Source organism: Osmerus eperlanus, chromosome 25 (genome assembly GCF_963692335.1).
Source record: "Osmerus eperlanus chromosome 25, fOsmEpe2.1, whole genome shotgun sequence".
In the NCBI taxonomy this organism is placed as follows: Eukaryota; Metazoa; Chordata; class Actinopteri; order Osmeriformes; family Osmeridae; genus Osmerus; species Osmerus eperlanus.
In genome coordinates this window covers 4,524,726-4,543,979 of record NC_085042.1, presented here as the reverse complement: position 1 = coordinate 4,543,979, position 19,254 = coordinate 4,524,726, and the positions used below count along the sequence as shown (strand labels likewise).

The window sequence follows — 19,254 nt, the reverse complement described above, 5'->3', positions numbered from 1 at the left end:
TTTGAACTAAAAAGCTTGTTTATTAAACCCAGATTTCCATTGATCAACTTTGAGACCCATATAGCTTCACAGTGAATTAGCAACCACATGGGCACCCAAATCTCACTTTGTAATCAAGACAAGGTTTGCCTTTCTGATCCTGATTGCGGCAGACGAAGCCCTGGGTTGGAGTGTAGCTGGAAAATAACGCAAAGGATCAGTACAGTACAGTACAGTCCATGACATGACATCCTCAGACAGCATTTGAGAACGATTGTTAGTAAAAACCTTGGTTAAATGAGAATCTTTGATCTCCATTCTGTAACATTATGATAAGCCTGAGCGCTTTCTTTTTTCTCAAAGAAATCCAAAATACAGGAATAAATCAACCAAATGTAATGAGTTAAAGGTGATGAAATAAAAAGCTAAACTTCTGACCTAAGGAATATTTTAAAGTGTAATAAGGAACGGTTGTACATACTAGAGGAAATTCTGCCCCCAGGCAGGGGCGTTGGTTCCCACGACGACGCTCTCTATGTAGAGGGGTTGAGCACAGATGACTCCAGGGTTCTCTTGACGGAGGTTACTAAGGGTTTCCCAGTCCCCTGTCCCACTAGGGTCGTCACGATCAAACCACTTGGTCCAGCACACTGGTGAAGACCAACACAGTTGATGAAAACATTTGGAAAACAACCCAAATAATCGTCTCGTCTGAACAGACCCCAAACCCAATCCTGTGTTCATTTTCTAGTGGAAATGCAAGACGGTTACCTCCTGATGAGGCACAAAATGGTGGGTGACAGCTGAACCGGACACGGTAGTCGAAACAGCGTGGTTTGTACGGAAGCTGGTCTGCATTTTTACAGACAAAGCCTGTGATTGTGTCCATTCTGAACAAATCAAAACCACAGAAGGCATACATTAGAGGGAGTGACTACAATAACATCAAGGTGAAATGACCAAAGTAAATCCAAAGCTTAGACTCTAACCCAGCTAGCTAGGATACAGTACCATCTTCACCAGCTCAGGACTATGGTTTAATGTGATGGTGAGAAAAAAATTATGAAATCTAAACACATGTATCTCATTTGCTAGGCAAATGAAAACCTGCTAGACTCACATCGCAATAATATTCCCAGTAGGGAGACTCCCTCCACTGGTAGTGGTGACCTCTATCTGTCCAGGAAGGGTACAGATCTTTCCAGGGTTCTCTGAGCGGAGCTCTGCGAGGGTCTCAAAGTCTCCAAACCCAGAGGGGTTGTCCCTGTCAAACCACTCCGTCCAGCACTCTGCGTTTCCACACAGAAAAGATGGGAGGATCGGAGAGAATGAGTTTCCTAGTATTCAACACCATGGCATTTCCACAGCGGTTATGAAAAGAAACAAGACGTACTCACTGATGTTCGTAAAATTAGGCAAGGGAACTGCCGAGCAAAAGAAAAGCCAATTAAAGTTGATGTACCAGACACACGTTAACATTATCAGTGTACCATGTAAGTGTGCTGAAGTAAGTGTTACTTGGTTTTATGGGGTCGACAGGATTGACTGCTCCTGTTAAGAAAAAATCATTTCTTTACCTCACCATCAATCTTGCTAAAACAAACATATGTTGTATAGGGTATGATATGAGAGGATGAAGAATCTTACTTACTTTCAAGGTCTTCAGGGGTTACTGATAACAAAATGCAAAAAAAAGCATAACATTACGGGATGTGCACCCGTCATGACTGGATTGTGATTATCTGGAGTTTCTTCTCGTTACATGTTTTTAGTGTAAATCAAACAACTGATAATGCTAACATTCATGATTATTCCAATAAAAAAGACTCACCAGAGCTCACAAGCAGTCCTGAGACCAAAGCAAAGACCAGCTGAAAGAGAAATAACAAAACCTGTAGCTCATGCACAAGTCAACTATTTGGTTCAGGGTTATCAAAGGGCTAAAAAAAAACAATGACATCATACTGTACCAAATGGATCATGTTGGCCAGCAGCAAGATTTAGATTTTGTGAAGAAGAAGTGTCAGTCGATGCCCTTTTATATTGCACCTGTGAATGTCATGGTGTGGAATGGAGAGGGTCACAAGCTTCTGATTAGTCAAACACAACTAGAACACAGGGGAGTTTTTAGTCCATTTCAACTTGTGGGACCAAGCTGGGGCCAGTTGTACTGTTAGAGGGGCCAGTTACATTATTGTTGGAATATAGTATTCTTGACTGCATTGCAGGCATTAACATGGAAAAGATAATAATGTTAACAATGATTCAGAATCGACATTTATAGGAACCACACGGGGGTCCAAGCTTGTTGTGACAGGGGCACTGGCCCCCCCTTCACCCCCCGTGGTTACTCTGTGATGTGGCTCGTAAAAACAGTCAGTTCCTTGAGTGACGACCAAAATACCCTAGAACTACACACTTGTGACAGACTGATATGCTTTGAATTGGAAATGTGCTACATTTGCTTTAATTACTGTGTAAATGTTCTAGGCCCAGCTATTGAGGGGTAAAAGGGTAAGATCTGGCATGGTGGTTGGAAACTGTTAGGATAATTTCTTTATTAAGTAATGCACACAGTCATCGGATTCAAAGAAAGTACAATGGTTTAATGCTTGCCAGCAAGGAGACAAAATCTGATCGTAATACAAAGTTTGTCTGGTTCCCAAGTCGTCATGTAAAACCATTTCAACAAATTGGTGAGAAGCCCCCTCCCCTAAGTATCAGCTGTCAAGGTGATCGATCCCAGCGGTAGAGTGCGTGTGCACGTGGAAACTTACAAAGTTCACCGACCCTAGGCTTGACCACATGATTCACTCAACACAGATAAGGTTAACACATTTATTGCACCTCTAGTATGATAATGGTCAGCCTAGGTCAGTTTGTTTACGTCAGCCTAGTGTCATCTATAGGTCATATGAGGAGAGGGCTCTCTACTGACAAGGAATGCTAAACACCAGTATTTTCAGAATATAATGTTACATCCTAAATTTCTCAGACAGAAACGAATTGAGGAAAACAACTTGTTGCTTCATAACAAAGTCAAGGCCACTAAAGGTTGCCCTGACCATGTTCCACTTCGACCTGCACGATGTGTTCCAACTGCATGCACCCTCTAATACTAAAGTTACTGCTGGAAATTACTAGTTAAATATAGGACAGAACACACGCTGGGTTAATCTAACCCAGCAAGATGGGTTAATCATTTAACACAGCAAATTGTGTTGATCCTTCAAGCCAAATATTGGTTAATGTTGACCAGGAGAAATGCTGGGTAATGTGACCTCATAGGCCTAAATGGGTTATAAAATATGGGTAAATGGCCTAAATGGGTCCCTTGTTTTTACCTACCATTGCACCTGCACCATCAGTACATACACCAACACAGTTATCCCATGAAAGTCGCATCTTTTTTAGTCTGGTGTCCAGCTAGTTGAAAATGTCACTGCCGGTACAAGTCCCCTCCAGCACTGAGCAGAACAACATTTCCTTGTGCAGTTTTCCATCAAATGTGTATCTGATGAATGCCAGCAACTGTGCAGAATTTATGGAGAAGAGTATCCAGCCATTGCGCTAGCTACTTTTGGGGAAGGGAATTCCGGTTTATACCATGTTTCCACTACTCACTAGAATGGTCATAACCTGTAATCAAAATATGATATTTGTAATCTGTCTTCTGTTCTACATTGCCCACAGATGTGTGTATATTTCATATTCTCAAAGGTTTCCTCTATCTTGTAATTAAAGTGGTTGAAAATTAAGTTGTCTGATGAAGTATGGCGGACGGATAAGATTTTTGTAAAAAATGGCTGCCTGAAATCTGCTTGATAAAGAATGAGTTGCCTATGATTTATTTATTAAAATCATAAAAATCCCTGAGTTATTTTCTTCAATATTGTATAAACAGTCTGTATGATTTAATATGACAATTCATAAAATATAAATATGCATATTAATATCATATTTTAACAGCAAATGGAATTTTCAGAATTTTGGCTCAGGCAGGAAAGGGTTAATATTTCTCACACTCTTACTGTACATCTCTCCTTTTCTCATCTCTCTTTTGCCGTCCTCCTCTCTCTCCGCCTTCCCTCTCTCTTTCTCTCTCTATATCCCCTCCTTTCCTCTCTCCCTGTCTATCTCCCCCTCTTTGCCTGTCTTTCCCTCTCTCCCTGTCTTCTCTCTACTTCCTAACTAAGAAGATCATCTCTCTGTTATGTAAGTTCTCTAAGTGAATAACTTAAGCCCTACTGCTGAAAAACAATGGCTATGATGGAGAACAAGTAGGTCCCCGTTTTATTAAAGGATATATACAACTACTGTAAAACTGTATATTTTACAATGTAAGTATCTTAATCAAAATGTACCCTATCTGTAGATCTGCCATTCCCTTTGTCTTCTAGATTCTGAAAATCAAGTTACCATAGTGTTTGGCCGTGTGTTTTATGTCTGAGGCCAGCTGTGAGTCTGTTTCTTGCATTAAGAGTGCCACCATGGATACTCCATCCATAAACCATTCAAGAATTAGGAGAGCAAGAGAAGATCAAATTTTACAGATCAAAATATAGAAAAGTGATCGTACTCATCTTTATTGCCTTAAACTGTGTTTAGAGTATGTATGAGGGGGACATATATGCCGATGGTAGCACAATGTGACTGTACAGGGATATTGCCCATACGCAGACATGCACACTGTGGCCACAGACTCCTACACAGCCATACAGTGGACTGGATGGAGGGGTAGAGGAGAGGAGATGGATTAATCGATCAGTGTTTGTTGTCTGCGCCAGGATACAGCACTTTACCCCTCAATACCTTCATTCCACAAGTGAAAGCAATTCTTTCAGATGATAAGGCAGTCCAACTGGTCACAATTGCCACAATATAAAACCACAGCACTGCTCTGATGCACATTACAAGGTCAGATTATTTGAAGATGGAATAACGGAAACATGGTCAAAGAGTTTGAACTAAAAAGCTTGTTTATTAAACCCAGATTTCCATTGATCAACTTTGAGACCCATATAGCTTCACAGTGAATTAGCAACCACATGGGCACCCAAATCTCACTTTGTAATCAAGACAAGGTTTGCCTTTCTGATCCTGATTGCGGCAGACGAAGCCCTGGGTTGGAGTGTAGCTGGAAAATAACGCAAAGGATCAGTACAGTACAGTACAGTCCATGACATGACATCCTCAGACAGCATTTGAGAACGATTGTTAGTAAAAACCTTGGTTAAATGAGAATCTTTGATCTCCATTCTGTAACATTATGATAAGCCTGAGCGCTTTCTTTTTTCTCAAAGAAATCCAAAATACAGGAATAAATCAACCAAATGTAATGAGTTAAAGGTGATGAAATAAAAAGCTAAACTTCTGACCTAAGGAATATTTTAAAGTGTAATAAGGAACGGTTGTACATACTAGAGGAAATTCTGCCCCCAGGCAGGGGCGTTGGTTCCCACGACGACGCTCTCTATGTAGAGGGGTTGAGCACAGATGACTCCAGGGTTCTCTTGACGGAGGTTACTAAGGGTTTCCCAGTCCCCTGTCCCACTAGGGTCGTCACGATCAAACCACTTGGTCCAGCACACTGGTGAAGACCAACACAGTTGATGAAAACATTTGGAAAACAACCCAAATAATCGTCTCGTCTGAACAGACCCCAAACCCAATCCTGTGTTCATTTTCTAGTGGAAATGCAAGACGGTTACCTCCTGATGAGGCACAAAATGGTGGGTGACAGCTGAACCGGACACGGTAGTCGAAACAGCGTGGTTTGTACGGAAGCTGGTCTGCATTTTTACAGACAAAGCCTGTGATTGTGTCCATTCTGAACAAATCAAAACCACAGAAGGCATACATTAGAGGGAGTGACTACAATAACATCAAGGTGAAATGACCAAAGTAAATCCAAAGCTTAGACTCTAACCCAGCTAGCTAGGATACAGTACCATCTTCACCAGCTCAGGACTATGGTTTAATGTGATGGTGAGAAAAAAATTATGAAATCTAAACACATGTATCTCATTTGCTAGGCAAATGAAAACCTGCTAGACTCACATCGCAATAATATTCCCAGTAGGGAGACTCCCTCCACTGGTAGTGGTGACCTCTATCTGTCCAGGAAGGGTACAGATCTTTCCAGGGTTCTCTGAGCGGAGCTCTGCGAGGGTCTCAAAGTCTCCAAACCCAGAGGGGTTGTCCCTGTCAAACCACTCCGTCCAGCACTCTGCGTTTCCACACAGAAAAGATGGGAGGATCGGAGAGAATGAGTTTCCTAGTATTCAACACCATGGCATTTCCACAGCGGTTATGAAAAGAAACAAGACGTACTCACTGATGTTCGTAAAATTAGGCAAGGGAACTGCCGAGCAAAAGAAAAGCCAATTAAAGTTGATGTACCAGACACACGTTAACATTATCAGTGTACCATGTAAGTGTGCTGAAGTAAGTGTTACTTGGTTTTATGGGGTCGACAGGATTGACTGCTCCTGTTAAGAAAAAATCATTTCTTTACCTCACCATCAATCTTGCTAAAACAAACATATGTTGTATAGGGTATGATATGAGAGGATGAAGAATCTTACTTACTTTCAAGGTCTTCAGGGGTTACTGATAACAAAATGCAAAAAAAAGCATAACATTACGGGATGTGCACCCGTCATGACTGGATTGTGATTATCTGGAGTTTCTTCTCGTTACATGTTTTTAGTGTAAATCAAACAACTGATAATGCTAACATTCATGATTATTCCAATAAAAAAGACTCACCAGAGCTCACAAGCAGTCCTGAGACCAAAGCAAAGACCAGCTGAAAGAGAAATAACAAAACCTGTAGCTCATGCACAAGTCAACTATTTGGTTCAGGGTTATCAAAGGGCTAAAAAAAAACAATGACATCATACTGTACCAAATGGATCATGTTGGCCAGCAGCAAGATTTAGATTTTGTGAAGAAGAAGTGTCAGTCGATGCCCTTTTATATTGCACCTGTGAATGTCATGGTGTGGAATGGAGAGGGTCACAAGCTTCTGATTAGTCAAACACAACTAGAACACAGGGGAGTTTTTAGTCCATTTCAACTTGTGGGACCAAGCTGGGGCCAGTTGTACTGTTAGAGGGGCCAGTTACATTATTGTTGGAATATAGTTTTCTTCACTGCATTGCAGGCATTAAGATGGAAAAGAACAAGTTAACAATGACTCAGAATCTACATTTATAGGGACCACAAGGGGGTCCAAGCTTGTTCTCACAGGGGCACTGGCCCCCTCCCCCTCCATATATAACGAGTGGTGATTTCAGAAGGTGAGGTGCCTTTTAGCACGGGTAATTCCATACATCAGAACTATTAAAATTCGAAGCTGAGGCTTTACGAAACACTCAAAAGATTTACTCAACAGTGACATTTACTGGCAGCCACAGAAATAGCAGTTAAGTAATAATCTTGAAAATCTTTCCTAAAGGGGTGTCTGTGGCTGACTGTAAGGTGGTGTTCCTGTTGTCAGGGTTTGAGTCACACATACCGCATGTTTCTAGTGAATGTGGAGATGGTATTCCGCAGAACAAAAGGTCTGAATAAAATGGTGGCTGAGATGTGGTTACTCTGCGATGTGGCTTGAGTGACGACCAAAATACTATAGAACTACAGACTTGTGACAGAAAGACTGATATGATTTGAATTAGAAATGTGCTACATTGCTATGGAAATGTAGTGAGCTTTGCTTTAATTACTGTGTAAATGTTCTAGGCCCGGCTATTGAGGGGTTAAAGGGTAAGATCTGGCATGGTGGTTGGAAACGGATTGAGGAAAACAACTGTTTGCTTCATAACAAAGTCAAGGCCACTAAAGGTTGCCCTGACCATGTTCCCTGTTGCCCTGACCAAAAGCTGGCTTTCCATTGGCGTAGCTGGTAAGTACAGTTAGGTCCATAAATATTTGGACATTGACACAATTTTCATCATTTTGGCTCTGTATACCACCACAATGGATTTGAAATGAAACAATCAAGATGTGCTTTAAGTGCAGACTTTTCAGGGTATTTACATCCAAATCAGGTGAACGGTGTAGGAATTACAACACATTTTATATGTGCCCCCCCCTTTTTAAAGGACCAAAAATAATTGGACAAACTAACATAATCATAAATCTAATTGTCACTTTTAATACTTGGTTGCAAATCCTTTGCAGTCAATGACAGCCTGAAGTCTGGAACCCATAGACATCACCAGACGCTGGGTTTCGTCCCTGGTGATGCTCTGCCAGGCCTCTACTGCAACTGTCTTCAGTTCCTGCTTGTTCTTGGGGCATTTTCCCTTCAGTTTTGTCTTTAGCAAGTGAATTGCATGCTCAATTGGATTTAGGTCAGGTGATTGACTTGGCCATTGCAGAACATTCCACTTCTTTGCCTTAAAAAACTCTTTGGTTGCTTTCGCAGTATGCTTCGGGTCATTGTCCATCTGCACTGTGAAGCGCCGTCCTATGAGTTCTGAAGCATTTGGCTGAATCTGAGCAGATAATATTGCCAGAAACACTTCAGAATTCATCCTACTGCTTTTGTCAGCAGTCACATCATCGATAAATACAAGGGAACCAGTTCCATTGGCAGCCATACATGCCCACGCCATAACACTACCTCCACCATGCTTCACTGATGAGGTGGTATGCTTTGGATCATAAGCAGTTCCTTCCCTTCTCCATACTCTTCTCTTCCCATCATTCTGGTACAAGTTGATCTTGGTCTCATCTGTCCATAGGATGTTGTTCCAGAACTGTACAGGCTCTTTTAGATGTTTTTTGGCAAACTCTAATCTGGTCTTCCTGTTTTTGAGACTCACCAATGGTTTACATCTTGTGGTGAACCCTCTGTATTTACTCTGGTGAAGTCTTCTCTTAATTTTTGACTTTGACACAGATACGCCTACCTCCTGGAGAGTGTTCTTGATCTGGCCAACTGTTGTGAAGGGGTTTTTCTTCACCAGGGAAAGAATTCTTCTGTCATCCACCACAGTTGTTTTCCGTGGTCTTCCGGGTCTTTTGGTGTTGCTGAGCTCACCAGTGCGTTCTTTCTTTTTAAGAATGTACCAAACAGTTGATTGAGCCACACCTAATGTTTTTGCTATCTCTCTGATAGGTTTGTTTTGATTTTTCAGCCTAACGATGGCTTGCTTCACTGATGGTGACAGCTCTTTGGACTTCATATTGAGAGTTGACAGCAACAGATTCCAAACACAAATACCATACTTGAAATGAACTCTAGACCTTTTATCTGCTCCTTGTCAATGAAATAACGAACTCCCATGAGGGAATAACATACACCTGGCCATGGAACAGCTGAGCAGCCAATTGTCCAATTACTTTTGGTCCCTTAAAAAGGGGGGGGCCACATATAAAACGTATTGTAATTCCTACACCGTTCACCTGATTTGGATGTAAATACCCTGAAATTAAAGCTGAAAGTCTGCACTTAAAGCACATCTTGTTGTTTCATTTCAAATCCATTGTGGTGGTATACAGAGCTAAAATGATGAAAATTGTGTCAATGTCCAAATATTTATGGACCTAACTGTAGTTGCGCTTGCGCAACTACTTGCGAGGTCCAGGGATCGAGTACTACCCAGAGGATGTGAAGACTTTCCAACCAAATATGGTGTGAGGAGTTCATCCCAGCTCTGAGTCCGTCTGCTCAGATATCCACAGGGACAACATGAAATAAATGGCTGCCTTGCATATTCAAAGGTAGGAAATCTTTTGTTTTTCTCATGTCAGGCTTTACTGTATGTCTCTCTCTCTCATCTCTCTCTCTCTCTCATTTTCATGCTGTTGCTCTACAGAGAAATCCTTCTCATTGAAGAGTTGCTTATAGGAGGTATAAATGGACGAAGGGAGGAAGGAGGGAGAGAAGATAGTGAGGAAAGAAGGAGGAGACAGAGAGTGAAAGAGAAAGTAAGAAAGATAGAGAGGGGGGTAAGCATAGAGTTGTAGATCTGTCCGGAGGCATAAGAGATTTATCACGTTTTGATTTATCACGCAAATTGACTGTCTCTGATCAAACAGCCTTTAATCGAGGCGGCCGTGGCGCTTGCTTTGAGGAATAGCTCAACATGACTGTCATAATGTAAGTGTTTTGATGAATCCAAAAAAGCAGATTGTGGTCCTTGTGGGTGCAGGGCGATGTCCATAAAACAAAAACTGAGGCGATATGAATCAGGGATCTGTAAGTTAGGACACGTGTGGACGTTTATTGAAGAAGGGTTTAGAAAATGAAGCTTACAACACATTGCAACTAAAACTCCTTGAAGTAGCTAAATTCAAGAGACCAAAAATAGAGATTTCTATTAAACCTTTAAAAGGGGAACTGTTAGTCCAGCATAAAAATCTAAATGGGTGAACATTCAAACATTTACATTTAGTCATTTAGCAGACGCTCTTATCCAGAGCGACTTACAGGGACATTCCCCCGAGGCAAGTAGGGTGAAGTGCCTTGCCCAAGGACATTTCCCAACATAACTACTTCAACAAGAACGTTTCTTTTCACAGTCATTCTTTGTAGTCTGAGCATCTTCACGTTTTAGCTGACTAGCTGGTACAGTGAATCTGCAAATTCATATAGTTTTGACCAGTTCATAGTGCAACAATACGCACCTCTCAGATCCCACATTTAGCTTCCTGCTATTTTAATCACACATTTTGTCAAGTCTGTGTGTCGCCCTGTGTTGTCCTGCTCACAAGGTTTCCCTCATTCTTCTTTCATTATCCCGATTGTTTATTTTTCACAAACTAACTGCACTGTTACTATGGCCTTAAAAACAACATTTTGCCCTGTAAGACATCATCTAGTCTGCCATGTTCAGACTGAGCCTAACATGGGACCTGCCAGTAGAGGGTAGTGCAGCACTGGAATAAGACTTGCTGGTCTCTCTCAGCTCTCGGTCTGGTCGCTCGACTCAAGCACACCAAGGTTCTCCACCAGGCATCCCAACCAGGTGACCCGACAGATCCCTCCATCAACCCAGCTGCCGGTCTGAAAAAATCCTCATCGCCGATAGGCTGAAAGTAACATGATCCCTCAGGACCCCCCCCCAGCTGACCTGGTCAGCACCAGGAGAAGGAGCGGCCCACCATGTCGAAGAAAATCCTGTTGGCCTCCCAGAAGTAGCGACACAGCTTCCTGAAGGCCTGGGCGCTGAGCGGAGCGTGTGGGCGCCCCTTGGACTCGTCCAGGCACTTGTCATGGCCGCCGGCCGCCACCAGGCAATAGAAGCCCTTGGTGGTGTTGAAGTAGAAGTTGGAGGATGAGATGCGCGGCGGGAGCTCCAGGAACTTCTCGGCCCTCTGCAGCTCCGGGAAGGGGTCCTGAACCAAGGCCTCCCCGTCCACCACGTGGACCTGCTTTCTGGGGAAGACCTCCAGCCAGCGGGCCAGGTGCTGGTGGTACAAGCTGCGCTGCAGGGCCTTGTAGGCAGGGTCGATGCGTCCCTCCGGCCCCAGGAGCAGCTCCTCCAGGGTCTGGTAGGGCTTGTTGCGGGCCAGGCGGTTGTGGAGGACCTGGGTGTAGTCGGAAACCAGGCGCTCAGCCGGGTCTCGGACAATGAGGAGGAGGCGGACTGCCGGGTTCATGTCCCAGACGCGTGCCGGCACCTCAGGCGAAGAGAAGTACCCAGGGGTCTTCTCCACGGTCAGCTGCCTGGGGAGGGTGAAGGGCATCTGGGCACGGTACCAGGCCAGGCCCCGCCGGTAGTGCTCCTCCACATTGAAGTAGTGGACCTGAGAGAGAGGGAAGGAGGGGGGGAGGAGAAGGGAGGTCACAAAGGGTGAGGAGAGGAGACACATCATTTGATCTGTATGTGGTCTCTGTGATACCACACAGTGCCATTTTATTGTCATATTGTTTTATATGATCATCACATCAACTACCGAAAATGACTCCTTCGTGTTTTGAATGGGACTGTTCGAATGATAAGGTCTGAAAGTAGTCACTAGGAAGTCGACCCCTGCCGATCCATCACAATGATCACCTCGGCCTTGGCCACTTCCACGTCCGGGTGCAGGTTGAGCATCTCCAGAAGGGCCCTGGTGCCCCCCTTCCTCACGCCGATGATGATGGCACCGGGCAGGCGCTGCTGGGTGGCGTTGCGGAGGGGAGGGGAGGAGGAGGAGGAGGAGGAGGAGGAGGAGGAGGAGGAGGAGGAGGAGGAGGAGGAGGAGGAGGAGGAGGAGGAGGAGGAAGATGAGCTGGCTGTGCGTAACTCCCGTAGGCAGATGCACAGCTGGGTTTGCAGAAGGAGCAGAACCAGCAGAGCTAGCAACACTGTCCACAGCATGGTGGGGAGAGAGGATACACACACACTCACTCACACACACACACACACACACACACACACACACACACACACAGTCACACTGAGAGGTGGAGGCGAGGTCACGTGGACGCCACTCATGTAGCTTCAAGGCGTCCAGAGACGGAGCCGTTCACAGCAGGGTTCCTCAGGATTCCTCCTTTACACTGGAGAACCTGCAAGAGACACACACACTTACAAGATACAGATATACACTCTCCACCCGGCCCAGTCACAACACCTCCACCCAGCCCTGTCTATCCTCTCCACCCGGCCCTGTCACAACACCTCCACCCAGCCCTGTCTATCCTCTCCACCCGGCCCAGTCACAACACCTCCACCTCTCTCTGCTGTTAGCGATCACCACGCTGCTGTTGTTGTCGAGGACGACATCTTATTAATTAGCTTGTCTCGTGTTCCTGCCGATCCCTGTTCCTGTGTGAGCGTGCTAATTGCGCCCGGTGGGAACGATGTTCCGCCCTCGACCTCTTGCCCGGCACCCCCTGCGGAGGGGATGTCGTCATTTCTCCTGCTCCCTTCATCGTCCTCCTCGCCTAGATCCTGTGTTTGTGTTCCTCTGCCGTGTGGTGTCACTCTGCCTCTGTGTGTGTGTGTGTGTGTGTGTGTGTGTGGAAAGACAGATGCCTCATGTTAAGTGGGTGGATAACCTCCGCTGTGACTGATACACTAGAGTATCTCCCTCCTGTCGCGTCGAGCATTCTGCTTCATTCCCCCCCCATCCCCCCGTTCTCCTCGTCTCTCTCGCTCTCTTTGTCTCAAGCTTTTCCGATCCCGCTTTCTATCCCTCTCTCTCTCTCTCTCTCTCTCTCTCTCGCACTTGCTCTCTTTTCCATCCCTCTCTTTTCCCCACGTTTTTCCACCTGTAACAACTATTTCTCTCTCCGTGTGTCTCAATCTTTATCTCTTTCTCTTTCTCCCCCCCCCCACCCCACCCATTCCTTCCAAACCTTAGCTCTCTCTCTTGTTTTCAAACATTGTTTGGGAAACATTTAAAGAGAAACACTTTACGGTCATAAATAGTTTGCCAGAGCCTCATCTTCTCAGAACTGACGTGTGGTCCATCAACTGAAGCAAGCCTCGCACCATGCTCCAATTCAACAAAATGGCTGACTGGATTAGCAGTTTGTGATGGGTGAGTGGGGAGACTATGTTCCCCATTAATAACATACGAGGCTCCAGACGGCCTCTTTAGATCTGTTCAATGAGGCTCACGCTGCCGTCACTGTGAGCCCTGGTCCCTGACAGACTGGCTCTCATGACTCACATCAGTGACCAAACAGCAGCCGCTGAGGAGAACAATGCCAGGACTGTCAGTGGTGCGTTAGCTTCCCATATTGACAACAGGAGCAGCAGCATGCCACGAGAGGAAGACGACCTGAAGTCAATTATCTGTGAAAAAAGCAAATGTACTCATCTGTGCGTCTTAGGGGGGGAATCTCTCTCCCTTTCTCTCTCTCTTGCTCCCCTCTTTCCATTCAGTCTCTTTCTCTCTCCCTTTCTCTCGCTCTCTCTCTTTTTTTCTCCCTCCTTATCTCTCTTTCCTTCCCTCACTTTCTCACTTTCTTTCACTTTCTCCCTCTCAATCTCCCTCCCCCCCTCTCTCTCTCTCTCTCTCTCTCTCTCTCTCTCTCTCTCTCTCATTCTTTCCCTCCCTCTTTCTCTCTGTCCCTTGTTTCTTTCTTTGTCTTGCCTTCTCTCTCTCAACCCTCCCTCCCTCTCTCCCTCCCCCCCCCTCTCCTAGTTTGTGTAGTTGTGGGGGTTTGCCAGTTGTTTGTAACTGTGCCTAGGCTCTTTGTATGTATTTTGGTATGTATCTTCTGTTGTGTTGTCTTTCTCTCTCTCTCTCTCTCTCTCTCTCTCTCTCTCTCTCTCTCTCTCTCTCTCTCTCTCTCTCTCTCTCTCTCTCTCTCTCTCTCTCTCTCTCTCTCTCTCTCTCTCTCTCTCTCTCTCTCTCTCTCTCTCTCTCTCTCTCTCACACACATACATACACACACACGCCCAGCCTTAGAAACATGGTTCCTGGGAGCGCTGGTATTTAAGGCGGGGGGGGGGGGGGGCAGGATTAGCCTACATGCAGGGAGAGAGGGAGAGAGGGAGGTACTGTGTGTGTGTGTGTGTGTGTGTGTGCTCTCAGCAGGAGGGTGTGTGTGTAACTTAGTGAGAGAGATTGGCCCTGTAGGGGGTGGTGTGGTGAAAAGACTGAGAAGTGCCAGTCTGGCCATATCACCAGGGCTGGTGGACCTAGATAAACTCTCTCTCTCTCTCTCTCTCTCTCTCTCTCTCTCTCTCTCTCTCTCTCTCTCTCTCTCTCTCTCTCTCTCTCTCTCTCTCTCTCTCTCTCTCTCTCTCTCTCTCCCCCCTTTCTCTCTCTCTCTGTCCCCTCTCCCTCTTTCTTTGTTATTAGCTCGATTTCTCTTGTCTTTTGTCTCTCAGTTTCTCTCTTCCTCTCTTGTCAGTTGCACTTTCCGCTGTTCTCTCCAGTCTTTTTTCTCCTCTCTCCATTCTCTCCATCAGTAGATGAAACAGAAGCTCCGAAACACCTGCGGTTCCTCTGCTGGTTTCAAAACCAAAGAAAATTGTTTTTTGGGGAGAAGCTCCGCCACTATATATCATCACAATAACAGGAACCTATACAAGTGCCTAGATATTAGTGGCGACCTTTCATAAAAAAAAACATAAAAAAAAAATCTATGCTCTCATTAAAATAGATCAAAACAAGGTATTTTGCTTATCTGTCAACTTTGCATATACGCAATTTTTTCAAGTAGGCCAACCCAGTCTATTTGACTCATTGTTGAGCGTATGAAGAGAGGGAGACGGGGAGGAAGAGAAGGTGAGAAATAATAATAATAAATCAGAAGCTAGTCTGGAAATATGGCCTGCCTGCCTGCCTATCTGTCTGTCTGTCTGTCTGTCTGTCTGTCTGCCTATCTGTCTGTCTGTCTGTCTGTCTTTTGACCTTCATTGAAATCTGACCTTCTTCTGCCCAGCGACCCCCTGCTAGGTTTCAAATTAGACTCTTTAGAACAACACACACACACACACACACAAACACACTTCTGCCGTCGAATACACACCCAACGGACCCCCCCCCTCCCCAGTTGTTCGCGCTTGAAGATCTGGGTCAATCGTATCAAATACTGAAAAGAGTTCCATCTTCCCGTCTCTCTCTCTCCCCCCTCTCTCCCCCTCTCTCTTTCTCTCTCACTTTCTCTCTCTCTCGTGTGTGGACTTTATATGGTTCATTGTGAATGATAGGGGTGTGTATGCACACAATGGGGCTGAGAGGGGGGGGGGGGTGTTGTGTGTGTATCAAGAAGAGATAAGCGGGGGCGAGAGGGAGGGGTTCGAGATAAGAAGAGTGTGTGTGTGAGAGAATGAGAAAGAGGGAGAGAGAGAGAGGGATCAGAATGGAGAGGGGCGGGTCTATGGTTCTAATTAAAAGAGCCTTTGCATGGGTGTCTGGGGACAATGCGGTAGGCATGCTCAAGTCTGTGTGTCTGGTGTGTGTGTGTGGCATGTGTGTATGTGTGTGTCTTCGTGTTTTGTCTGGCACAGTGCCGCGGATGACATTTGGAACGAGAGAGAGAGAGAGAGAGAGAGAGAGAGAGAGAGAGAGAGAGAGAAGGGAGAGAAGGGAGAGGAGAGAAAGGAGAAGTGAAGAGACAGGTTGTTTGTGTTCACCAGGGGGACTGATGGGTCAGGTCACTTTAAATCAACACACACACAGAATAGACACACGCACACCTACACACACACAGACACACACGCAAACTCTTCAACCGACCCACATACTTGTTTACGTGCCATCAAATGGGCATATGTATGTGTTCCCACGGTAACAGCCTGCAGGCCTTCTCTGAACCATCACAGTGGATTTTGGTGACCAGGTCAGACACCCCTCATAAATCTCTCTCTCCTCCCTCTCACTCTACCTCCTCTCTCTCCCTGTCTTTCTCTCCCCCTTTCTCTCTCCCTCTCTCTCTGTCTCTCTCCACCCTTTATTTCTGCCTCTCTCTCTCTCCCTCCTTCTCTCGCTATTTCTCTGGTGTGCTCTGCAGGTTGGGTCCCCAGGAACTAAACTCCAGGCTGTAAGCTCACTGGTGTGGTTGTCAGGAGGTTGTCAGGAGGTTGTCAGGACAGTTCTGTGTGTGGGAAGAGGGGCCTGCCCAGAGCCTGTGTTAGGGTTGATGGAAGGGTGGAATCCATAATGTAAGTGTGTATTCACGTATATATGTGCTTGTTTGTGTTCAAATAGATGTTTGTTGATGTCTGGGGGTGAAAATGTGCTCAACATTTGAGTGAATGTGTACATGTGTGTGTGTGTGTGTGTGTACATATGGGTGTGTAACGGAGGTTAGTTGACAGATGGGGTTAGGTTCATTATGTTTGGTCAATATTGTTATGGGCCAGTGAACCGAATATGGTCTGGGTCTTCAACTGGGTATCTGGGTTAAACACAGTCAGGAAGGGATCAAGAGAGGGAGGAGGAAGGGAGGGGGGGGGAAACAAGAATTGTTTTTAATTATGAGCGTTGCGGGGTTTGGAATGAGAAAGGGACGGAAGAGCGAGGGATGGTAAAAAAAGGAAGAGAGGTGTTGAAGAGAGGGAGAGGTGAGAGAGAGACCCTTGGGGATGCTCATGGAGAGAGGTTGCCATACCGACACCCACGCCAGGTGGATTTCAACACCTACTGCCTCGCTATGGCAACCGGTATTGAGAAACAACCTCTCCTGAAGCCTCCTCCCCAAAGAGAGAGAGAGAGGGAGAGAGAGACAGAGGGAGACAGTGAGCGAGAGACAGAGGGAGACAGAGAGCGAGAGACAGAGGGAGACAGAGAGCGAGAGACAGAGGGAGACAGAGAGCGAGAGAAGGAGAAACTGGAAGATGGAGAGACTGAGCAGCACCAAGAAGAAGTAGAGAGATGGGAGGATGACGGGGGCTGAAGGAGGAGTAGAGAGATGTTAGCGGTCACAGATGATGTCACAGTCGGTGCCATATTACAGCCAAAGGAGACCCGTGATGACAGTAATAAAACTAGATCTGGATCCGGTTAGCCTCATCCCGGGATCATCCCAGATTCATCTCTCTACTCCCAGTCCAGGATGAGTCCCAGTCTCTGTCCAGACTCGCTGACCCAGATAGTTATACTGAAATCATTGTGAAGTAGCAGTCTGTTCCACAGAGACTCCCCATCCTCACCCACCCCCACCCCAAACAACACACACACACACACACACATGGCCTGCTCTGACCACCCGTAGGCTCTGTCATTGGTACGCCTTTATATATAAGGCCATTCTTGGTCTGCTCCCATACTACCTTTGTGTCCTTATAAAGCAGAAAAGTGCCTGGAAATACTCTTTGCGTTCTCAGGACTGCGTCATGCTATCTGTCCCTTATGCCCGTACGGAAATTGGAAGGAGGGCTTCTGTGTACTCTGCACCCTCGGCATGGAATATGTTGCAAAATGTCTTGAAACGAAAGGAATTCATCTCGCCTAATGCTTTTAAATTAAAAATGAAAGAGCTAGAGACAGATTCCTTAAGATGTAAATGTTTTTAATGTACCTGGCTACGACACTAACTCCTAAATGTTGTCTCCTTTTGTGTTTCTGTCTGTAACTATGTTTGTATGTATGCTGCTGCCTGTTTTGGCCAGGTCTCCCTTGAAAAAGAGATTCTTAATCTCAATGGGTCTCTCCTGGTTACATAAAGGTTATAATAATAAAACACACACACACACAGACTCCCACATGAACATATACGTGCATGCTCACCTTTCTCATGTGACTATTAGGCAAATCGCTTTTACTAACAGGCAAATTACTGTTTGCAACTCTCCACAGAGTAAACACTTCATCCGTCTCTGTCTCTCGCTCAGTCTCTCTCTCTCCTTCACTGTGCTTCTCAGTGACATGTGTAATAGCCTGTGTGCCTCTGTGTCGAATGCCTCAGTGGCTCTCCAGACACACACACACACGCTCTCACTATGGGAGATGAAGTGACAGGCTGGAGGACATGAGGCCCTTAGCAGGGGGGTTTTGATTGACCAAGCACTTTATGACTCTTAAATGGCTTTACTCCCCCCCTTCTTTCTTCCCCTCATCCCTCTCTCCATCTCGTCGCCCCGTCGCACACCCCCCCCCCCCCCCCCCCGTCAGGTCTGCAGACTCTCACTGGGAGTGGAGGTTAATGAGAGCAGACACAAACAGCAGCTACTAACGCACAGCCACCCAGACCCAGACGCACACACACGTGCACTCACACACGTGCACTCACACTCCACCATGCCCTCACACACACTCACGCACACCCACGCACACCCACACGCACAACCACATGACACAGATACATACATTAACACACACACAAAAATGCACGCACGCACGCTGCAGCTTGCACTCCGACTAGCGCTCAAGCACCAAGGTCACCCCCATGATCCTACACTGCAGCCCCCCACTGGGGTGCTTCACGACAATCGCCCTTGGTCCACACACAGGGGGGTCTTGTGTGTGTGTGTGGGGCTGGGGGGGAGGGTCAAATTAGTTTGTTAAAAACAACTCAATAAGAGGAAGATTGGGTTGATTGATTTCAGCAGTCTGAACAGCAGGAGGGGCGGGCCATTCTAACGTTCTTCTATTAATGCGGCTTTTAGTGTGCTTGCTATCAGCAAGGCACTGCTATCTCACATATTTATGATTATTAGTATGCTTGCTATCAGCAAGACATGATGACAGAGATGGCATCATCCACCAAGGAGAACCAATAGTAGAGCCAGCAACTGAACCATCACCAGAACCTGAACCAGAACCAGCATCTGAATTAGCACCAGAACCACCATGTGAATGACCAGAACCACCATATAAATGAGCACCAGAACCATAGCAGCTAAACCACCTCAAGAAGACAACCTGAGG

The 19,254-nt window shown here is 45.8% G+C and overlaps 3 protein-coding genes across 3 annotated transcripts; all 3 read right to left on the bottom strand.

The window, feature by feature from the left end:
• Positions 1 to 1,986, bottom strand: LOC134012291 (mucin-5AC-like). Its single transcript, XM_062452075.1, has 9 exons — positions 1,950 to 1,986; positions 1,811 to 1,850; positions 1,631 to 1,651; positions 1,498 to 1,530; positions 1,377 to 1,403; positions 1,100 to 1,268; positions 751 to 869; positions 461 to 629; positions 1 to 176 (listed from the first exon to the last, which is right to left on the bottom strand). The coding sequence occupies exons 1-9, from the start codon at positions 1,959 to 1,961 to the stop codon at positions 77 to 79; spliced, it is 690 nt and encodes a 229-aa protein (XP_062308059.1). The 5' UTR covers positions 1,962 to 1,986; the 3' UTR covers positions 1 to 76.
• Positions 1,987 to 4,940: 2,954 nt separating this feature from the next.
• Positions 4,941 to 6,926, bottom strand: LOC134012285 (mucin-5AC-like). The gene is made up of 9 exons (XM_062452060.1): positions 6,890 to 6,926; positions 6,751 to 6,790; positions 6,571 to 6,591; positions 6,438 to 6,470; positions 6,317 to 6,343; positions 6,040 to 6,208; positions 5,691 to 5,809; positions 5,401 to 5,569; positions 4,941 to 5,116 (listed from the first exon to the last, which is right to left on the bottom strand). Exons 1-9 carry the CDS (start codon positions 6,899 to 6,901, stop codon positions 5,017 to 5,019), a joined length of 690 nt encoding a protein of 229 aa, XP_062308044.1. The 5' UTR covers positions 6,902 to 6,926; the 3' UTR covers positions 4,941 to 5,016.
• A 3,497-nt stretch (positions 6,927 to 10,423) lies between these two features.
• hs3st1l2 (heparan sulfate (glucosamine) 3-O-sulfotransferase 1-like 2) lies at positions 10,424 to 12,361 on the bottom strand. The gene is made up of 2 exons (XM_062451490.1): positions 11,994 to 12,361; positions 10,424 to 11,742 (listed from the first exon to the last, which is right to left on the bottom strand). Exons 1-2 carry the CDS (start codon positions 12,297 to 12,299, stop codon positions 11,071 to 11,073), a joined length of 978 nt encoding a protein of 325 aa, XP_062307474.1. The 5' UTR covers positions 12,300 to 12,361; the 3' UTR covers positions 10,424 to 11,070.
• Between the last annotated feature and the right edge of the window lie 6,893 nt (positions 12,362 to 19,254).